Source organism: Vombatus ursinus, unplaced genomic scaffold (assembly GCF_900497805.2).
Source record: "Vombatus ursinus unplaced genomic scaffold, bare-nosed wombat genome assembly UNPS02001287.1, whole genome shotgun sequence".
Classification (NCBI taxonomy): Eukaryota; Metazoa; Chordata; class Mammalia; order Diprotodontia; family Vombatidae; genus Vombatus; species Vombatus ursinus.
Genome location: NW_020941065.1, coordinates 18,085,805 through 18,103,463, shown reverse-complemented (window position 1 = coordinate 18,103,463; position 17,659 = coordinate 18,085,805). Strand labels below are relative to the sequence as shown.

Genomic DNA, 17,659 nt, shown 5'->3' with positions numbered 1-17,659 from the left:
CCAAACAACTTTAAAATAACTTCAAATTGAATTCTGGAGAGGCAGAGCCAACAAAAGGTCAGAGTGAGACATTCTTCTGGCCCAAGACAACACAGAAGGTTGAAAGGGCAATCTGTGACATAGGGGGAGGAGGCTGGCCCAGAGACCACATGGATGGAACTGTGGGAGGACTGGAAGGCAGTGATAGAAGCAGCAGCAGCAGCAGCTTTGGAAGCTCTTGAGGAAGAGATGGTAAGGGGACCTGGGCAACTGGTCAGAAAGCGATTACAGGGTACCTCTATGCTAGCACTAGACACAGGACCAGACACTATTTAGTAACTCCACTGCCTATACTAACTTCTAGGTCATAGTTCAAAGGCAGAGGGGAACACTTTTGTTCAAGGGAGAGTGAGAGCCCTGAAGGACAGTATCATTTCCAGAATCAAGGACCTTAAGAAACAGTATTGTTTCTGGTCCCAAGGAAGGAGGAGCCCTGAGAAGTATCAATTGCAATTCCAAAGGATCAGGGGTCCTTTCTGGGTAAGGACCAGACTGCAGGCCAAAAGAACACTGATTACAACTCTCCCCAGATCACACCAACTTCAAAGCACTGAAAACTTCCAAACTCCCAGAACTAGCTCTGAAAACAGCAACGCAAAAAAGGCTGAAGCTTGAGACAGTTGGTGCCCTTTGACCCCTAACCATGCCAGGAGAAGATCCTCCCAACATTAACAAAAAGTTCCACATCAAGAATCAGGGTGGAAAAATGAGCAAACAACAAAAAACAACCTGCCAACAAAAAGCTACTATGGTAACAGGGAAGATCAAGAAATAAACTCAGAAAAAGATAATGAAGTCAACAACAGCTACAAGCAAAGCCTCAAAGAAAAATTGGACACAAGCCACAGAATTCCCGGAAGCACTAAAACTTTATTTTCAAACTCAAATATGAACTGTCAAAAAAAAATTAGGTAAAGAAATGAAAGCAAAGGAATAAATTTATGAAAAGACAATGAATACTTTGGGGGAAAAATGGGTTCAAAAATTCACTGATGAAAAAAGAAGTACAAAAGCTCACTGAAGAAAATAATTCCTTAAAAATTAGAATTCAGCAAGTAGAAGCGAATGACTCTATGAGACATCAATAAACAATAAAACAAAGTGATAAGATTGAAAAAAAAAATAGACGAAAACGTGAAATATCTCAATGGAAAAACAACTGACCTGGAAAACAGAACAAGTAGAGATAATTTAAGAATTACTGGATTACCTGAAAGCCATGATCAAAGAAATAATCTACCAGGGATAGAGCATCTGTGGCCTGGAGGCCACATAAGACCCTTTAGATCTTCAAGTTCGGCCCTCTGACTGAATCCAAACTTCTCAAAACAAATCCCATTAATAAAAGGATTTGTTCTATAAAACTTGGACTCAGACAGAAGGCCACACCCAAGACCTAAAAGGCCACATGTGGCCTCAAGGCAGCAGGTTCCCCCGCCCTGGTCTAGACACAGTATTTCAAGAATCTAACAAGGAAAACTGCCCATATGTCATAGAACCAGAGGGTAAAACAACAACTGAAAGAATTCACCAATCACCACCTGAAAGAGATTCCCAAATGAAAACTCCCAAGAATATTACAGGCAAATTCCAGAGCTCCCAGGACAAAGAGAAAATACTTCCAAATAGTCAGAAAGCAACTATTCAAATACCATGGAGCCAGTCAGGATCACATAAAATCTAGCAGCTATCAAATTAAAGAAGGAAAAGGCTTGGAATATGATATTCTGGAAGGCAAAAGAACTCAGATTGCAACCAAGAATAACTTACCCAGCAAAAGTGAAAATGGACATTTAATGAAATAGGGGACTTGTAAGCATTCCTGATGAAACTGAGTTGAACAGAAATTTTAACTTTCAAATACAAGACTCAAGAGAAACATAAAAAGGTAAATATGAAAGAGAAACCATAAAGGACTCAATAAGGTTAAACTGTTAACCTTTCTATATGGAAGATGCTACATGTATCTTCTAAGAACTTTATCATTATTAGGGCATTTAGAAGGACTGTACATAGAAAGAGGGTGTGGGAGTAAGTCAATTATGTTGGGATGCTGTTAAAAAAAAGAATAGGTGAGAAAAAGGGATTGCTGGGAGACTGGAGAGAAGAATGGGGAAAATTATCTTACGAAGAGATAAAAGCAAGGAACAGCTTTTATACTGGAGGGGAAAATGGGGGAGGGCAATGTTTGAACCCCATTCATATCTAAAATGGTTTTAAAAGGGAAAATATATACATATACTCAACTGCTAAGAGAAAGCTATCTTACCCAATAGGAAAGCTGGAGGAAAAGAGGATTGGACAGGGGTGGGGTGGAGGGTAGGGGGTGTGTGGGTGTGGCTTGGTGATAAAAGGGAGGGCAGATAAAAGAATGCAGTAGTTAGAAGCAAAACAGAGGAGGGACAGGATAAAAAGAGAGAGAAGGATAAACAGAAGAAAAGAGAATGAAGGGAAATACACTGTTATTGCCATAACTATGAACGTGAATGGGATGAATTCACCCATAAAACAGAACTGGACAGCAGAAACAGAATCCAACAATATGTTGTTTATAAGAAACTAACTTGAAACAGAGAGATACAGACCCAATTAAAACAAGAGGCTGGAGCAGAATCTATTATGCTTCAGCTAAACTAAAAAAAAGCAGGGGTAGCAATCATGATCAGACAAAGCCAAAGCAAAAATAGACGATAAGCAGGGAAACTACATCTTCCTAAAAGGAACCATAGACAATTAAGTAATATCAATACTAAACCAAATGCACCAAATGGCACTGCATCCACAACCTTAAAGAAAAAGGTAAATGAATTACAGGACGAAATAGACAGTAAAATTACATTAGTGGGAGACTTCATTCCACTATCAGATCTAGATAAATCTAGTCATAAAATAAATAAGAAAGAAATCAAGGAGAAGAATAGACTCTTAGAAAAGTTAGATATGATAACTCTCTGGAGAAAGTGAATGGGAACAGAAAGGAAATGTGCCTTTTTCACAGTTGTACGTGGCACCTTCACAAAAACTGACCATGTATTAGGGCATAAAAACCTCATGACCAAATGCAGAAAAGGGGAAATATTAAATGCACCCTTTTCAGACCATAATGCAATAAAAATTATATTCAATAAGGGGCAATGAAAACATATATTAAAAGCTAATTGGAAACTGAATAATCTAGTTCTAAAGAATGAGTAGGTCAAAGAAAAAAAATCATAGAAACAATTGATAACTTCATTAAAGAGAATGACAACAATGAGACAACATTCCAAAATTTGCGGGATGCAGCCAAAGTAGTACTTAGTGGAATATATATATCTCTAAATGCATATATCAATAGAAGAGGGAAAGAGCTGATCAATGAATGGGCATGCAAGTAAAGAAATTAGAAAAAGAACAAATTAAAAATCTCTAATTAGATGGAAATCCTGAAAATTAAAGGATTAATGAAATTGAAAATAAAAACCATTGAACTAATAAATAAAACCAGGAGTTGTTTTTATGAAAAAAAAACCCAATAAAATAAGATAAACTATTGGTTAATTTGATTTTAAAAAAAGAAACAAGAAAACCAAGTTACTATAAAAAATGAAAAGGATGAATGCACTACCAACAAAGATGAAATTAAAACAATTATTAAGAGTTATTTTGCCCAATTATATGCTAGTAAAACTGACAATCTAAGTGAAATGGATGAACATTTACAAAAATATAAACTGTCCAGGTTAACAGAAGAAGATAAATCCTCAGCACCAAATGGATTCACAAGCAAATTCTATCAAGCATTTAAGAAGCAATTAGTTCCAAATACTATATAAACTATTTGTAAAATAGGTAAAGAAGGAATCTTACCAAATTCCTTCTATGACACAAATATGGTTTTGATAGTTAAAACAGGGAGAGCAAAAACAGAAAAAGAAAACTATAGATAAGTGACCATCTCAATAACAGTAACAAAAAATTATGTAATTATCACAATAGATGTAGAAAATGCCTCTGACTGAATAGAATTCTTATTCCTATTAAAAATACTAGAAAGCATAGGAATCAACTGAGCCTTTCTTAAAATAAGTAATATTTATCTAAAGAGGCAGCTGGGTGGTACAGTGGATAGAGCATTAGCCCTGGAGTAAGGAGGACCTGAGTTCAAATCTGGCCTCAGACCATTTCCTAACTCTACGACCCTAGGCAAATCGCTTAACACTGTTTGCCTTGTTTTCTCTTCTATAAGATGAGCTGGAAAAGAAAATGACAAACCACTCCAGTATCTTTGCCAAGAAAACCACAAATAGGATCATGGAGAGTTAGAGAGGACTGAAATGACTCAAAAGCATCTATCTAAAACCAAGAGCAAGCATTATCTGTTACAGGGATAAAGCTGAAGCTGGATGCCCATTATCACAATTATTATTGAATATTGTATTGCAAATGCTAGCTATAGCAATAAGACAAGAAAAAGACATTGAAGCAATAAATACAGGCAATGAGGAAACAAAATTATCACTCTTTGCAAATGACATGATGGCACACTTAGAGAACCCAAGAGAAATCAACTGAAAAATTAGCTGAAATAATTAACAACTTCAGCAAAGTTGCCAGGATATAAAATAAACCTGCCTAAATCACCAGTATTTCTATATACCACCCCCAAAACCCAGCATTCCTATATCCCAGCAGGAAGAGATAGAAAGAGAAATTTCATTTAAAATAACTGCAGACAATGTAAAATACTTGGGAGTCTACCTGCTAAGACAAACCCAAGGATTACATAAACACTATCACAAAACCCTTTTCACACAAAACCAAATAATAATAATTATAATAATAGTGGTGCCAAAATTAAAAGGAAAACAGGAAATCAGGGGGGAAATTTTGCAGCAAGGTTCTCTGATAAAGGCTTCATTTCTTAAATATACAGGAACTGAGTGAAATTCATAAAATTAAGAGCCATTCCCCATTTGATAAATGGTTAAAGGATATGACCAGGCAGTTTTCAGAAGAAATCAAAGTTATCTATATTCACATGGAAAAAATGCTCCAAATCACTACTGATTAGAGAAATGCAAATTAAAACAACTCTTGAGGTACAACCTCACACTTATCTGATTGGCTAACATGATAAAAAAGGACAATGACAAATGTTGGAGGAGATGTAGAAAAATTGGGACACTAACACACTCACTGTTTGATGCAGTTGCTGACTAGCCCAACCATTCTGGAGAACACCACATTCTGGAAATACGAGGAGATATCCGTCGATTCAGGAACAGCTAAAAATGTATGTGATTGTGATGGAATACAACTGTGCTATAAGAAATGATAAGCAGGATGGTTTCAGAAAAACCTGGGAAAACTTAAAGGAACTCATGCAAAGTGAAGCGAGCAGAACCAGGAGACCATTGCATGCTGTAACAGCAATACTGTAACAATGATCAACTGTTAAAGACTTTGTTGTTATTGTTATTGTTGTGCGGTTATGTCCTACTCTTCATGGCCCCATGGACCATACTGTCTATAGGGTTTTCTTGGCAAAGATACTGGAGTGGTTTGACATTTCCTTCTATAGTGGATTAAGGCGAAGAGGTTAAGTGACTTGCCCAGGGTCATACATCTAGTACAGTACTTCTTTTTTTTTTAAAAGACAATTGGGGTTAAGTGACTTGCCCAGGGTCACACAGCTAGTAAGTGTCAAGTGTTTGGTCTGAGGGTGGATTTGAACTCAGGTCCTCCTGACTTCAGGGCCAGTACTCTATCCACTGCGCCACCTAGCTGCCCCTTAGTACAGTACTTCTTAAAGAAACTATGGGTCGTGACCCTATTTGGCAACAGTAAAGGTTTCTGAACGCTCAACGACCAAAAATTAATTAAAAACCAAATGTGTAATGAATCTGAGGTGTTTCTAGCAGTGCTTGCCCATTTTCCATCTTCACTGCAGCCTTGGTTCTGAACACAAAGCATGTGCACTTTGCACTGTGCACGGCTTCAGGTCATGCAATGCCAACTAACAAGGCAGAAACGTGAAAAGGGGTCTCTAGTGGAAAAAGTTGAAGAAGCCCTGAATTCCAGTACATGTCTGAGGCCAGATCTGAACCAGACTTCAGGCCCAGAACTCCATCTATCGAGTCGCCCAGCTGCCCCAAGAAAGACTTAGCTACTCTAATCAAGACAGGGATCCAAGATAATTCCAAAGGACCCATGATGAAAGATGCTATCCATCTCCAGAGAAAGAACTGACGAACTCTGAAGGTAGACTGAAGCAGACTTTTAAAAAGTTTCTTTAACTTTATTGTTTTATTTTGTATTTTCTTTTGCAACTTGGCTGATACAGAAATATGTTTTGCATGATGTCACATGTATAACTGAAATCAAACTATTTCCCTTCTCAAAGAAGGGAAAGGGGCAGAAGGGAGGAAAGGAGGAAAAGAATTTGGAAGTCAAAATTTTAAAAAAAATTACTGTTAAGTTTTTTATATCTATATGGGAAATATTTAATAAAATAAATAAAAATAATTTTTAAAAAATAAAGAAAAAGGTGGTTCTGCCTCTAACGCAACCATATGTGAATCCAGTTGGGCCATTTATCCACATAGCCACTTCTAATACAGTAGTTACATGGGATGGGGAAGAAAGGGAGTAGAGAAGAGAAAAAGAGGCAGGAAGGAAAGTAGAAAAAACTCTGGATTGTATGATAAGGCTTGAGTGTTCATTCCAGTACTGACAGCAATGCACTGTGTAATCAGGGGTTATTTCCCCTCCCAAATGAGGAAGCTGGACCTAATGGGTGAAAGCTTTCTAGGCTCAGCTCTGAAGTTTTGACTCTTCAAGGAAAGAAAACAGATGCCAAGTCATACAGTAGAAAGAGCCCTCAGCTAGAGTCAGAAGACCAGGGTTTAACAATAGCTAAGTCCCTTATTCTCTCTAAGCCTCCGCAAAACAAGGGGTTTAGCCTCAATGGCCTCTCAGATTCTTTCCAGCTTGAAAAGGATGATCCTCTCATTATGATGTCCTAAAATGAAGTCAAAGGGACAGGGGAAAGTTAGGAAGTGGGGTGGGAGGGGCGGGGGGAAGAGGAGCTCATGCCTATCCTCGCTTCACAACTCAAAATCAAATCTAGTATCATTTTCAGGAGGCTTCAGATATCATCAACGAAATTTAGAAAGCCATATTAAGACTTCTTCCAAAGAAAAAGGTTTGAGAGCTAAATGAAGGCCACAATAAACCGAATTTAATACGGGTGGATTTCATAGCTACAGAAAAACCTTCATGTGACCCTCAAGCACTACTGACTTTCTTCCTCTTCCTCCACGACTTAACTTGCTGCACACTCCAGTGTCACACCATAAAAGGCCACAGTTCTGCGAATTACTTACTCAAACACTATACAACCCCTCCAAAGCTGGGCTTGTGACCTCACAGACTGAGCTGGGTCACCGTGATGCAAGGCATCACTTTGAAAATATGTCAGTATGACTTATGAGAGTCGTCTTTTCACCTTCAGGGAGTAATGTCTGGGCCACCACCTACATTCTCCAAGGTGGAAGTGGTAAAACCAAGCCCTTTCATGCCAACAGCTCCAAAGTAGGTCAAGCTGGCTCTAAGCAGCCACAAGTTTGTACAGAGCTCCCTGCTCTGTACAAAAAGGAATGGCAAATAAGGTGAAACCAAAAAATCAAACAAAGCACAGCAGTACAATTCTATTTCAGGTAGTGGCAGGTGAGCTTCTTCCTGTGTAGGCAAACACAAGGTAATAAATGCACTTAAGGAAAAATAGTATTAGCTACTCCCAAAAGATGATGGATTCTAAACAATCAGAAAGCTGCTCCCACCCCCCACAAAAGAGTCTGGGTACAATAGAAGAATCACAGAATTTTACTTCAGGAAGGGAGCACAAAGGTAACATTATCCAATCCCTACTCAAATGGTGAATGTCATCTACATCCCAGACAAGTCATCCCCCTGTCCCTGGCCAACACCTCCAGGGATAAGGGAGTCACACAGTCAGGCAGCCCACTAATTACTATCACGATCTTCTTTATGCAGCGTTGAAATGCACCTGCCTGTCAAGCAAAGTAAGCAGTTTAACACCAATTCCATGGGTTAACTATTCAAATATTTTAAGACAGTGACCCTGCTAGCCCATTTTTAAAATTTCTCCAGGCAAAACATTGATTCCTTCCATCTTCAAGAATTTCAAGAAGGAGAAAAGGCTAAAGGGATATGGTCAAAGTCAATGAAACCATGAAGGTTGGAGGCAGGTGAAGAGGAAGAAAAGGAGTAGGTATAAAGGATAACACAACCTCGTTTACAAAGACCCCCTGAAGCTTAAAAGAGAGCCAATAAGAACAACATAACACTGCAGAGATTCAGAAGGCTTGGTAGGAGCCTGTGAACTCAAATTCTACAGGGGAAATAAGCCCAGGAAGGATGAGGAAAAATCAAGAATTAAATTCTGAAGACAGTCATGAAAATGATTCAAATGAGAAGAGGAAAGGGGAGTTGCCTAAAGAAATTAATGTGGACACACAGGGAATTCACAAGCAATCTGAATTTTAAAAATACAGTAAAGAAGATGGAAGATGATCAAGGAAGATGAGAATAAAAGTCTGACATAGTTCTGAAGGAAGAGAGTCAGAAGTGCCAAACTCCAAATAAACAAGGAAAGCCAAGGATACACAAAAAGTTTGGGCTTTTTTTTCCTTCTTCAATCTGCATCGAGGCACAAGTTAGACTAGCTAGACTGCAGCAGTTCTCAGGACTCCTTTAGAACTGTTAAAAATTAGTGTGGATTATGTCTATCACTATCTATCACCTTAGAAATTAAAACATCTTAGTAGCATTATTGTGAATTTAGTTTTGACCCTGCAGACTATGTGTACCGTCTTAAGGACCCCAGGAGTTCCCAGCCCACACGTAGAGAACTGGATTTTCTGAACAGGTTGCATGGCTAGACCTAAACAGTAATCATCAATCCCTCCCTCAGGAGAGATCATGCCATCTCCACAACCCAATCCCAACAGGGACTCAGCCCTTCCATCTCTGGGACTGAGAGGACAACTGTCTAGGCCTTTGTGGTACCTCTCCTCCAAAATCGTATTCTGCACTTTCTTTCTGGTTCTCCTTTATGTGTGGGTTTTTATTATTATTATTAATTGTTAGAAAATAAGCTTTTTGAAGACAGGGACTGTCTTGCCTGCTTGTATTTTTATCTTGGGTGCTTATCAAAGTGCCTGGCACACAGTAAATGCTTAATAAATGCTTTACCATTTGCTCATTCTTCTACAAACATAAGCAGTTATAAAATTTACTCAAAATTCTTTGGACGAGAGAAGAAAGGGTTCATAAAAAGCCTCATGTAAGAGGTGGCACCTGAGCAAAGCCTAGAAGGATTCAGAGAAAGAGATAAGAAGGAAAAACCATTCCAGGGAAAGCCTGTCCAAAAGCCCAGAGACACAAGATGGAATGTCTCATACGAGGGACAGCAAGTAGATCAGTCTGCTTGGAAGAGGGGTAATATATATTGAGTCTGCAAAGCCAAGTGGGAGCCAGACCACTTTCTATTTGGCCCTAGAGACAATAAGGTACCACTGAAGTTTCTTGCCCAGGGAAGTGATTTGAACAGACTGGATTTAAGAAAATCGCCTGGCAGCGACATGGAGGATGGGCTGAATAGGGGAGAAACCCACACAAGCAGATCAATTAGGTGGCTATTACAAGAGTCTGGGCAAGAGGTAATGAGATATGAAAGTGTTCCTGGCTGAAAATTGCCCATCACAAAGTAGGAGATACAGGTCTAAAGCTCCAATGTTTAGCACAACGCCTGGCACACAGCAGGTTACTGATTGACTGGTTCAGCAGAGAGTAAGTAGGGCTAGACCTATTATTAAAGATAACTCAATCCATTAGAGCTCAGAAGATCACCTAGGAGTCATAGGGAGAATCAGCGTAAGCCTTTAGGTATACCCACAAATGGAAAACAATTTCCTGTGAGACAGAAATGATCCAATGGCTTCCCAAGGGACCAGCCAGCAACCATTACTACCTGTCCCCTCAGAGCCCCAAGGCCTACCTCCCTCAGAAGATGCCGTCTCCCAGGCCCAAGGCAAGTGGCTACAAAGCAACTCATCTGCTCTTTATAGTCACACGAAAAAACGCTCTAAATCACTACTGATTAGAGAAATAATGCAAATCAAAACAACTCTGAGGTACCACCTCATACCTATCAGACTGACCAACATGAAAATCAGAAAAATGTTGGAGATGTCGGAAAATTGGAATACTAATGCATTGGTGGTGGAGTCTGAACTGATCCAACCATTCTAGAGAACAATTTGCAACTATGCCCAAAGGGCTACAAAACTGTGCATACCCTTTGACCCAGCAATAGCACTTCTAGGTCTGTATCCCAAAGAGATCATAAAAATGAGAGAAGGACCCACATGTACAAAAACATTTACAGCAGCTCTTTTTGTGGTGGCAAAGAATTGGAAATTGAGGGGATGCCAATCAATTGGGGAATGGCTGAACAAGTTGTGGTATATGAATATAACAGAATACTATTGTGCTATAAGAAATGATGAGCAGGCAGACTTCAGAAAAACCTGGAAAGACTTATATGAACTGATGCTAAATGCAGTGAGCAGAACCAGGAGAACACTGTACACAGTAACAGCCACACTGTGCGATGACTGACTTTGATAGACTTAGCTCTTCTCAGCAACGCAAGGATCTGAGACATCTCCAAAAGACTCAAGATGGAAAATGCCGTCCACATCCAGAGAAAGAACGATGGAGTCTGAACGCAGACTGAAGCCGACTATTTGCTCTTTTTTTGTTGTTGTGGTTTTGTTTCTTCTTTCTCGTGGTTCCTCCCATTGGTTCTAACTCTTTTTTACAACACGACTAATGTGAAAATAGGTTTAACATGAATATATATGTGGCGCCTATATCAGACTGCACTCCATCTTGGGGAGGGGGAGAAATTTAAAACTCAAAAGCTTATGGAAGTGAATGTTGAAAACTAAAAATACATAAATTAATTTAAAAAAAAAAAGGAAATGATGAGCAGGCAGATTTAAGGGGAAAAAAAGATCAACCAACTAAGAAAAAATAAATAAATAAATCTGTTTTCTTATCTATGAAATGGGAATAATGATGCCTGTACTGCCTATGTCCCTGGTAGGTATGAAATTCATGTAAAATAATGATTACAAAATTCTTGGTAATTCAAAAAGCACAATATAGAGTACTAAATTAAATTTTGAGCAAATAACAGAGATACAGCAGGTGCATAGGAGGGCAAAGTAGGTAAAATAAGTAAGTGGTAACTTTGATCCAAAGGAAAAGAAAAGAAGTTAAAATCTGATATATTAAACAATAGGTTTGTACCTAAATATATTTAGTAGAAATTCTGGAAGCTAAGTTATATGGACAAAAATTATATTATCTTTAAAAAGGTTATGGGCTTACAAATGGATATTTTGCAGAAATATCTGGCACCCTGTGAATCTTTGGTGGGGAGGGGTCACAAAGCAGAAATAACATCTAATTGTCCTTTCTACTTCTTCTTCGTTCCCTGAACCATGAACTGGGTTAGCACAGGAGGAAATGAAGTATTCAGTAAAATGCATATGGAACAGCTATAAAAGAAGACGTATTTATTATAGTGTTTCTAACCTGTTATCAATATATTTCTAAATCCTGTCACAGGGCAGATGGTCTGGGTTTGAGTCTCAGCAGACTTCACTGGTAAGTTCTGTGAACTTGGACCAATGACTCATCCTGCCTCAGCCTAAGCTTCCATGTACGTAAAACATGAGGGTCAGGCTCAAGTACCTTGAATGGAGATTCGTTTCCCATTTAAAAACGTAATTAATTAATTTCCCATTTAAAAAAAAAACTATGATCTTAGGAATCAGGAAACATTTTGTACTCAATGCTCAAGTCAGGGACTTTCTCCTTGCCTAAAATTCCAGGGTCAGAAACAGCTGGATGTAAAGGGGTTGGAAGTCTTTAAAGTATGAGTGATGCCTACCTGGCCGGCACAGGTCCCCATGCTGCTCCTTCTCGCTGGCATAGACCTCCATGCACCAAGCGTGATATGCAAATGAGAAGAGGTCCTCTATCTTCGAAGGCGGCCGGATCGCATTGTTCAGTCTCTTAAGCCACTCCTGACACTGCTCAAAGGTTGAGAACTGACACCTTTTTAAGGACCAAAAAAACCCAAAAAACCAATCAATCAACAAGCCTCAACGTGGGGCCTCTTAGGTGCCAGGCGCTATGCTAGCTGGCAGGGAAATGAAGGAAAAAAATGAAACCCTAAGAGTGCTTATATTCCAACAGCTGAGACAATGGATATGTACAAATTAGGATTTTGTCTTAATGGACCTTCCCATTCAGACCTCATCAAATACTCTGTTTGATACCATTGAATGTTCTTAGGTAATAGAGTCTATGCAAGTTAGAGGTATTTAAGACTTGAACTCCTGCCAAACCGGAAGTCTCCTGAGCACAGACACATGCCTGGCCAATTCTACAATGACACTGTTGAAGTATGTGTTCCACACTGACGGAGGAAGTGCATCTTAGAAGAAAGGAAGGTCCTTGGAGTCACTGACGGTTCGGGTCTAAAGCCTGCCTTTGGTATACACTGGAGATGCTGGGCAAGTCGTTTCATTTATTTTCTTCCTCCCTGTCTCCAGCTTCTGGCCTCTCTCTCAGACTCTACATTACAGATGAAATGCTGGTCTACATTAGTGGGAAAGTCCAAAAACTGAGGAATGCCTTACATCAAAGCAATCACAGGTTTGAACACAAAAAAATAGGCAAGACTTTATATTAGTGCCCAGGGGAGACAAAGATGAGAAACAAAATTTGGCATCTTCCTGGCCCCAAGCAGTGTTGGGTACAGAGCAGCTCATTATAATTTTGCTGAAATGAATTGTTGAAATACCAATTATTCAAAAGGGAAGGGGACAAGCATTTATTGTTACTGCTGAGTCATTCAGCTATGTCTGACTCTCCACAACCCCATTTGGGATTTTCTTGGCAAGGATACTGGAGTGGTTTGCCCCTTCTTCTCCAAATCATTTTACAGATGAGGAAACTGAGGCCAACAAGGTTAAGTGACTTGCCCAGGGTCACAGAGCCAATAAGTCTTCCTGACTCTAGGCCTTGTGCTCTTTCCTCTGCAGTACCCAATTATGTCTAAGAAGAGAAAGCAAATAAGCACATGAGTCACTTCAAGACCATCTAGACAAAGCCAAAGAAAGCGGGATATAAGAAGTCCTGATTCTCCTTAATGAGCTCCACAATCTTAGGCAAGCCACTTCACCTTGATGCGCCTCTGCACTGGCCAAATGGGAATGATCATAAGCTCAGAGAGTGGGAGCAAATGACATCGTGGATAACAAGTGCTTTATAACTGTAAAATCTGGCATGATTAGAAGTTACTTCCATTATTATTATTGTTAAATTACATTCAGGTAAAAAGTAGAAAGTTCTTCAGAAACATCTTCCTCAAACCATTCCATTTTCTGAATCTAAAAACAGAAATCAGCCATCAAAAATTCACTCTCTACCGCTCTTCCTCTCAGTTTTGAGAGGGCCAAATGAGGTGCCGGATTTGGCTGGCACTGCACGCAGACATCTATAATAAGTCTGACTTTTTTTTTAAAAAGCCAATGAAATTTGTCATTCAGTTCACCAAAAGTAAGGACCATCAGATGGCACTTCATACACTATGGACAAGAATGTACTAGCGTCAATCCTTTAAAAACTCCATAAATCATTTTTAGAAGAGGCTTCAAACAGTGAGTCTCTCTCCATCTTTTATTTAAATCATTCATTAAATGTCAGTAGTATTTTCTCAAACAGTATGTGGCCTCACTCTCCTCTTGTGGGTTACAGGCAACTTTAATGCAGGTGAAGGAAAAAAAAACACCACAGGATTAGGACCCCATTCCCTAAATCCTAGCTTTTGTTCCCAACTGGCTGGCCAAATGACCTTCTTTGTATAACCTCTTCATATGAACTGGAGTCACTTCTCTTCACGTGGAGAGATACTCGAACTATCTGCCTGGTAGTATTAGTACAGGGAAGTCTTTGGTGAACTGTAAAATGCCAGCTGTGTATGTACGTGTGTGTAGATACACACACAGAGAGGGCTATTATTATAATGATGAATAATAATAAATTTATTTTAAAAAGATTTTTAGAATTTTTCCTTTCAGAAATTAGGGCATAGGCGGGGATTTTCACATTTTTTTCTGGGAGGCACTAAATAACAATTACATTTAAAATATTCAGGATAACTTTAAAATATATCAATTTAACACAACTGTCTTTGATAAGATGATCTCTAAAGTCATTTCAACTGTAAATCCTATCATTCTACAAATTCCTTCTATGTGCAGTGGGCACACTGATGAAAAATCTCCCAGTGCCTCCCCACAGGGAGCTTATGATCTACTAACCCAATCTGAGATATCTACATAGATACATACAAGTAATAGGTAATGAGGACAAACGAAGAAAAGGCTTTCAGCCATGGGCAACGAAGGAGACTTTGTGGAGAAGGCAGGCCTTGAGCTCAGCCATGGACTCTTGGTCAATGTCACCAAATTCATTCCTATATATAAAATGGTCAGCTCAGGTAGGGGTGACAATGCTTTTTATTCATCTGAGAATCCACCAGGAGCACCTACCATAGAACCCTGCATGTAGCAGGCACCAATACTTGGCTGAACCGAATCGGAACTGAAATGAGAATTTCCCTAGCACAGCAAAATCAGGGCGCTCAGTGGTCACGGGCAGATCCATAATTTCCTGGGCTGAATGAGGTGACAAAGGAACAAATGGGCACGTACCGTTTTTTCAGGAGAACATGTTGCAAACCTTAAGCTAGTTTTTCTAACAGAACCAAGGAGAGTCAAAAATCGGGACAATTTAATGGACCACCATCCAGTGGACCCAGCAGCCACTCTGCTGCCTAACTGCAGGACTACACCACCAAACGAGCTAGAGACTGTTCATAAGAAGCTAGACAAAGGGAACCTAAAAAACACAGTCAGATCCTACGGGAAGTTAAATTATTTAGCTCAAGCCCAAGGGAGAACTTCATTTTCTCCCCACTCCCAAACCAATGCATCTGCTGCTGCGCTAGGCACTGTGGATCATGCGGCTATTCCTGATGCCTGAAAAGAAGCTGCCCCAAAGCTAGAAGGAGCTTGCATTCAACTGGACAAGCATTTAAGTGTGTCCTAGGTGCAAGGTACTGCAAGGCCACCCAAACCGAAGAGGCATATTCCCTTCAGAGGGTGACAAGAAATCACTATTTAGGGAACTCTGCACCCACACCCGCCTGCTCTCAGCATTTTTCCACACTAAAAGGCAGCACGTGTGCACGTACCTGATAACTTTGCAGTCTTTGCAAGTCAAATGAAGTTGAAATATATCTCGGCATTCAACACTCTCTATGAGCTGTAACGGAACCTGCAATTAAAAAGATGAAATCCTTTTATTCCAGAAGGTGCTGGCACTGGGCTGATGAGCAGGCTCTGAGGGGTAGACAAGCAGGACTACAAACATGTCTGGACCCACAGTGTTTCCAGTGATTTGCCCATTCAGTGAATTAGGTCCCTAAAGTCAAGGCCACAAATATGTCGCAACACAAAGGGCCAACAACAGCAACACAATCACCAGCGTGTCCCCCGCGGTACCCCAGTTGGAAATAATTGCTCAGTGTGTCTTTAAAAGGCATGGACGGTGCCTCATACATAGCAGGTGCTTAATAAATGTTTGCAATTTTTTTCATTCCTTTTTTTAAAAAATTTTAAAATTAATTTTAAACTTAGATACAAAACAAAAAAAAGAAAAAAAGGACATTTCCATATATATATAGCAGAACATAAGAGAAGATTCAATATAAAACAATGAATTTCCACATCACAAAAAACTATGCAATAAATTCTACATGGTTCTTTTTTTCCAAAGCTACCCAGCTATTCTGTGCTTCCTTCTAAGTTTTCTTCTCTGCAGTGCACTTTTTTCCCCTCCCTCTCTCCCTTCTCCCATCCTAGAGAAGGCTCCAAGTAAAAGTGAATATATACATATATACACATAAATATCTATAAACACACACATATACATCATATATATAAATTCTTACTATGCGTGTTTCTATTTGCCAGTTCTTTCTCTGGGGGTGCACACCATCTTCCTTCATAGGTCCAAGTCATTCCATATTTTTCTAAATCAACAAGCTCATCTTTTCTTATCTCACAGCACTATTACATCACAATTATATACTATCTGACAAACTGTCTATGAAAGTTTTCCACCAATTATCTGCTTTCTTTCTAATCTTCACTACACTGGTTTTAATTACACAAGAAATTTTTAATTTAAAATAATTGAAATTATCCATTTTACACTTCAACAATGCTCTTGCCTTATAGTTTAAGGCCTGGTACTGCTGAATCCTCTTCCTTTACATTCCCCTCCCCCCACCAGTTTCTCTGAAATTCTTGACCTTCTGTTTTTCCAAATGAATTGTTATTATTTTTTCCTAATTTAGCAAAATAATTTTTTAGTAATTTAATTGAGATGGCATTGAATAAATAGATTAGTTAGATAAAACTGCCGTTTTTAATTCATACTAGCTTTACCTACCCATGAACAATGAATATTTCTCCAATTATTTAAATCTGACTTTATATATCTATATCTATATAATGTTTTCTATTTATGTTCATGTAGTTTCTGTGTCTGCTTTGGCAGGTATACTCTCAGGTATTTTATACTATCTATTCACTTTAAATGATCTAAAACAATATTGAATAATATTGGTGACACACAGTGTAGTTTTCCCTATTTTCCCTTATAATTAAATCTATTTTAGCTTTAACTTTGTCTGAGATCATGATTACTACCCCTGCTTCTTTTACATAATAAATTCTATTCCAGATCTTCATTTTGTTTCTGTGTGTATCTCTCCTTTTTATTGTGTTTCCAGAAAGCAACATATTGTTGAATCCAGATTTTTAATCCATTTTGCTATGTTTTCTTTTTATGGGTAAATTCATCACATTCACATTCTAAGTTACAATTATTTGCTGTACATTTCCCTCCATCCTATTTTTCCTCACTATCGTTCTTGCCCTATTTACCCTATCCCTCTTCACCCAGTCTAATTTACTTCTACCTTCCACCCTGCCCTCCTATTCCTTCATCTACCCACCCTTCCCAGAGTCTCTCCCTTACTCTCTACTTTAAACTACCTATCTTTCTAAGAGCTTCTCCCTTATCCTCTCTCCTCTCTTAACTCGTTTTTTAAAATTTTTTTTATTAATTTATTTTGAATTATCAACAATCACTTCCATAAGCTTTTGGGTTTTAAATTTTTCTCCCCCTCCCTCCCCAAGACAGTACACAATCTGATATAGGCTATACATATACATTCCTATTAAACATATTTTCACATTAGTGATGTTGTAAGTAAGAATCAGAACCAAAAGGAGGAACCACCAGAAAGAGGAAACAAAACAAAACAGAAGGAAAAAAAAAGCAAATAGTATGCTTCAATCTGCATTCAAACTCCACAGTTCTTTCTTCTTTGTGGATAGCA

At 38.8% G+C, this 17,659-nt stretch overlaps 1 protein-coding gene across 5 annotated transcripts in view; it reads right to left on the bottom strand.

The window, feature by feature from the left end:
• MTMR3 (myotubularin related protein 3) overlaps positions 1–17,659 on the bottom strand; it is a 193,485-nt gene that overhangs the window by 32,613 nt on the left and 143,213 nt on the right. For all 5 annotated transcript variants that reach the window (XR_003569189.1, XM_027863537.1, XM_027863545.1 and 2 more), the window contains exons 6-7: positions 15,443–15,525; positions 12,068–12,234 (exon numbers count right to left, since the gene is read on the bottom strand). Coding sequence is in view for 4 of the 5 variants with exons in the window: in XM_027863537.1 (XP_027719338.1) it covers positions 12,068–12,234; positions 15,443–15,525 (250 nt within the window). In the remaining variant the exon portion in view is untranslated. The remainder of the gene's footprint in view (positions 1–12,067; positions 12,235–15,442; positions 15,526–17,659) is intronic.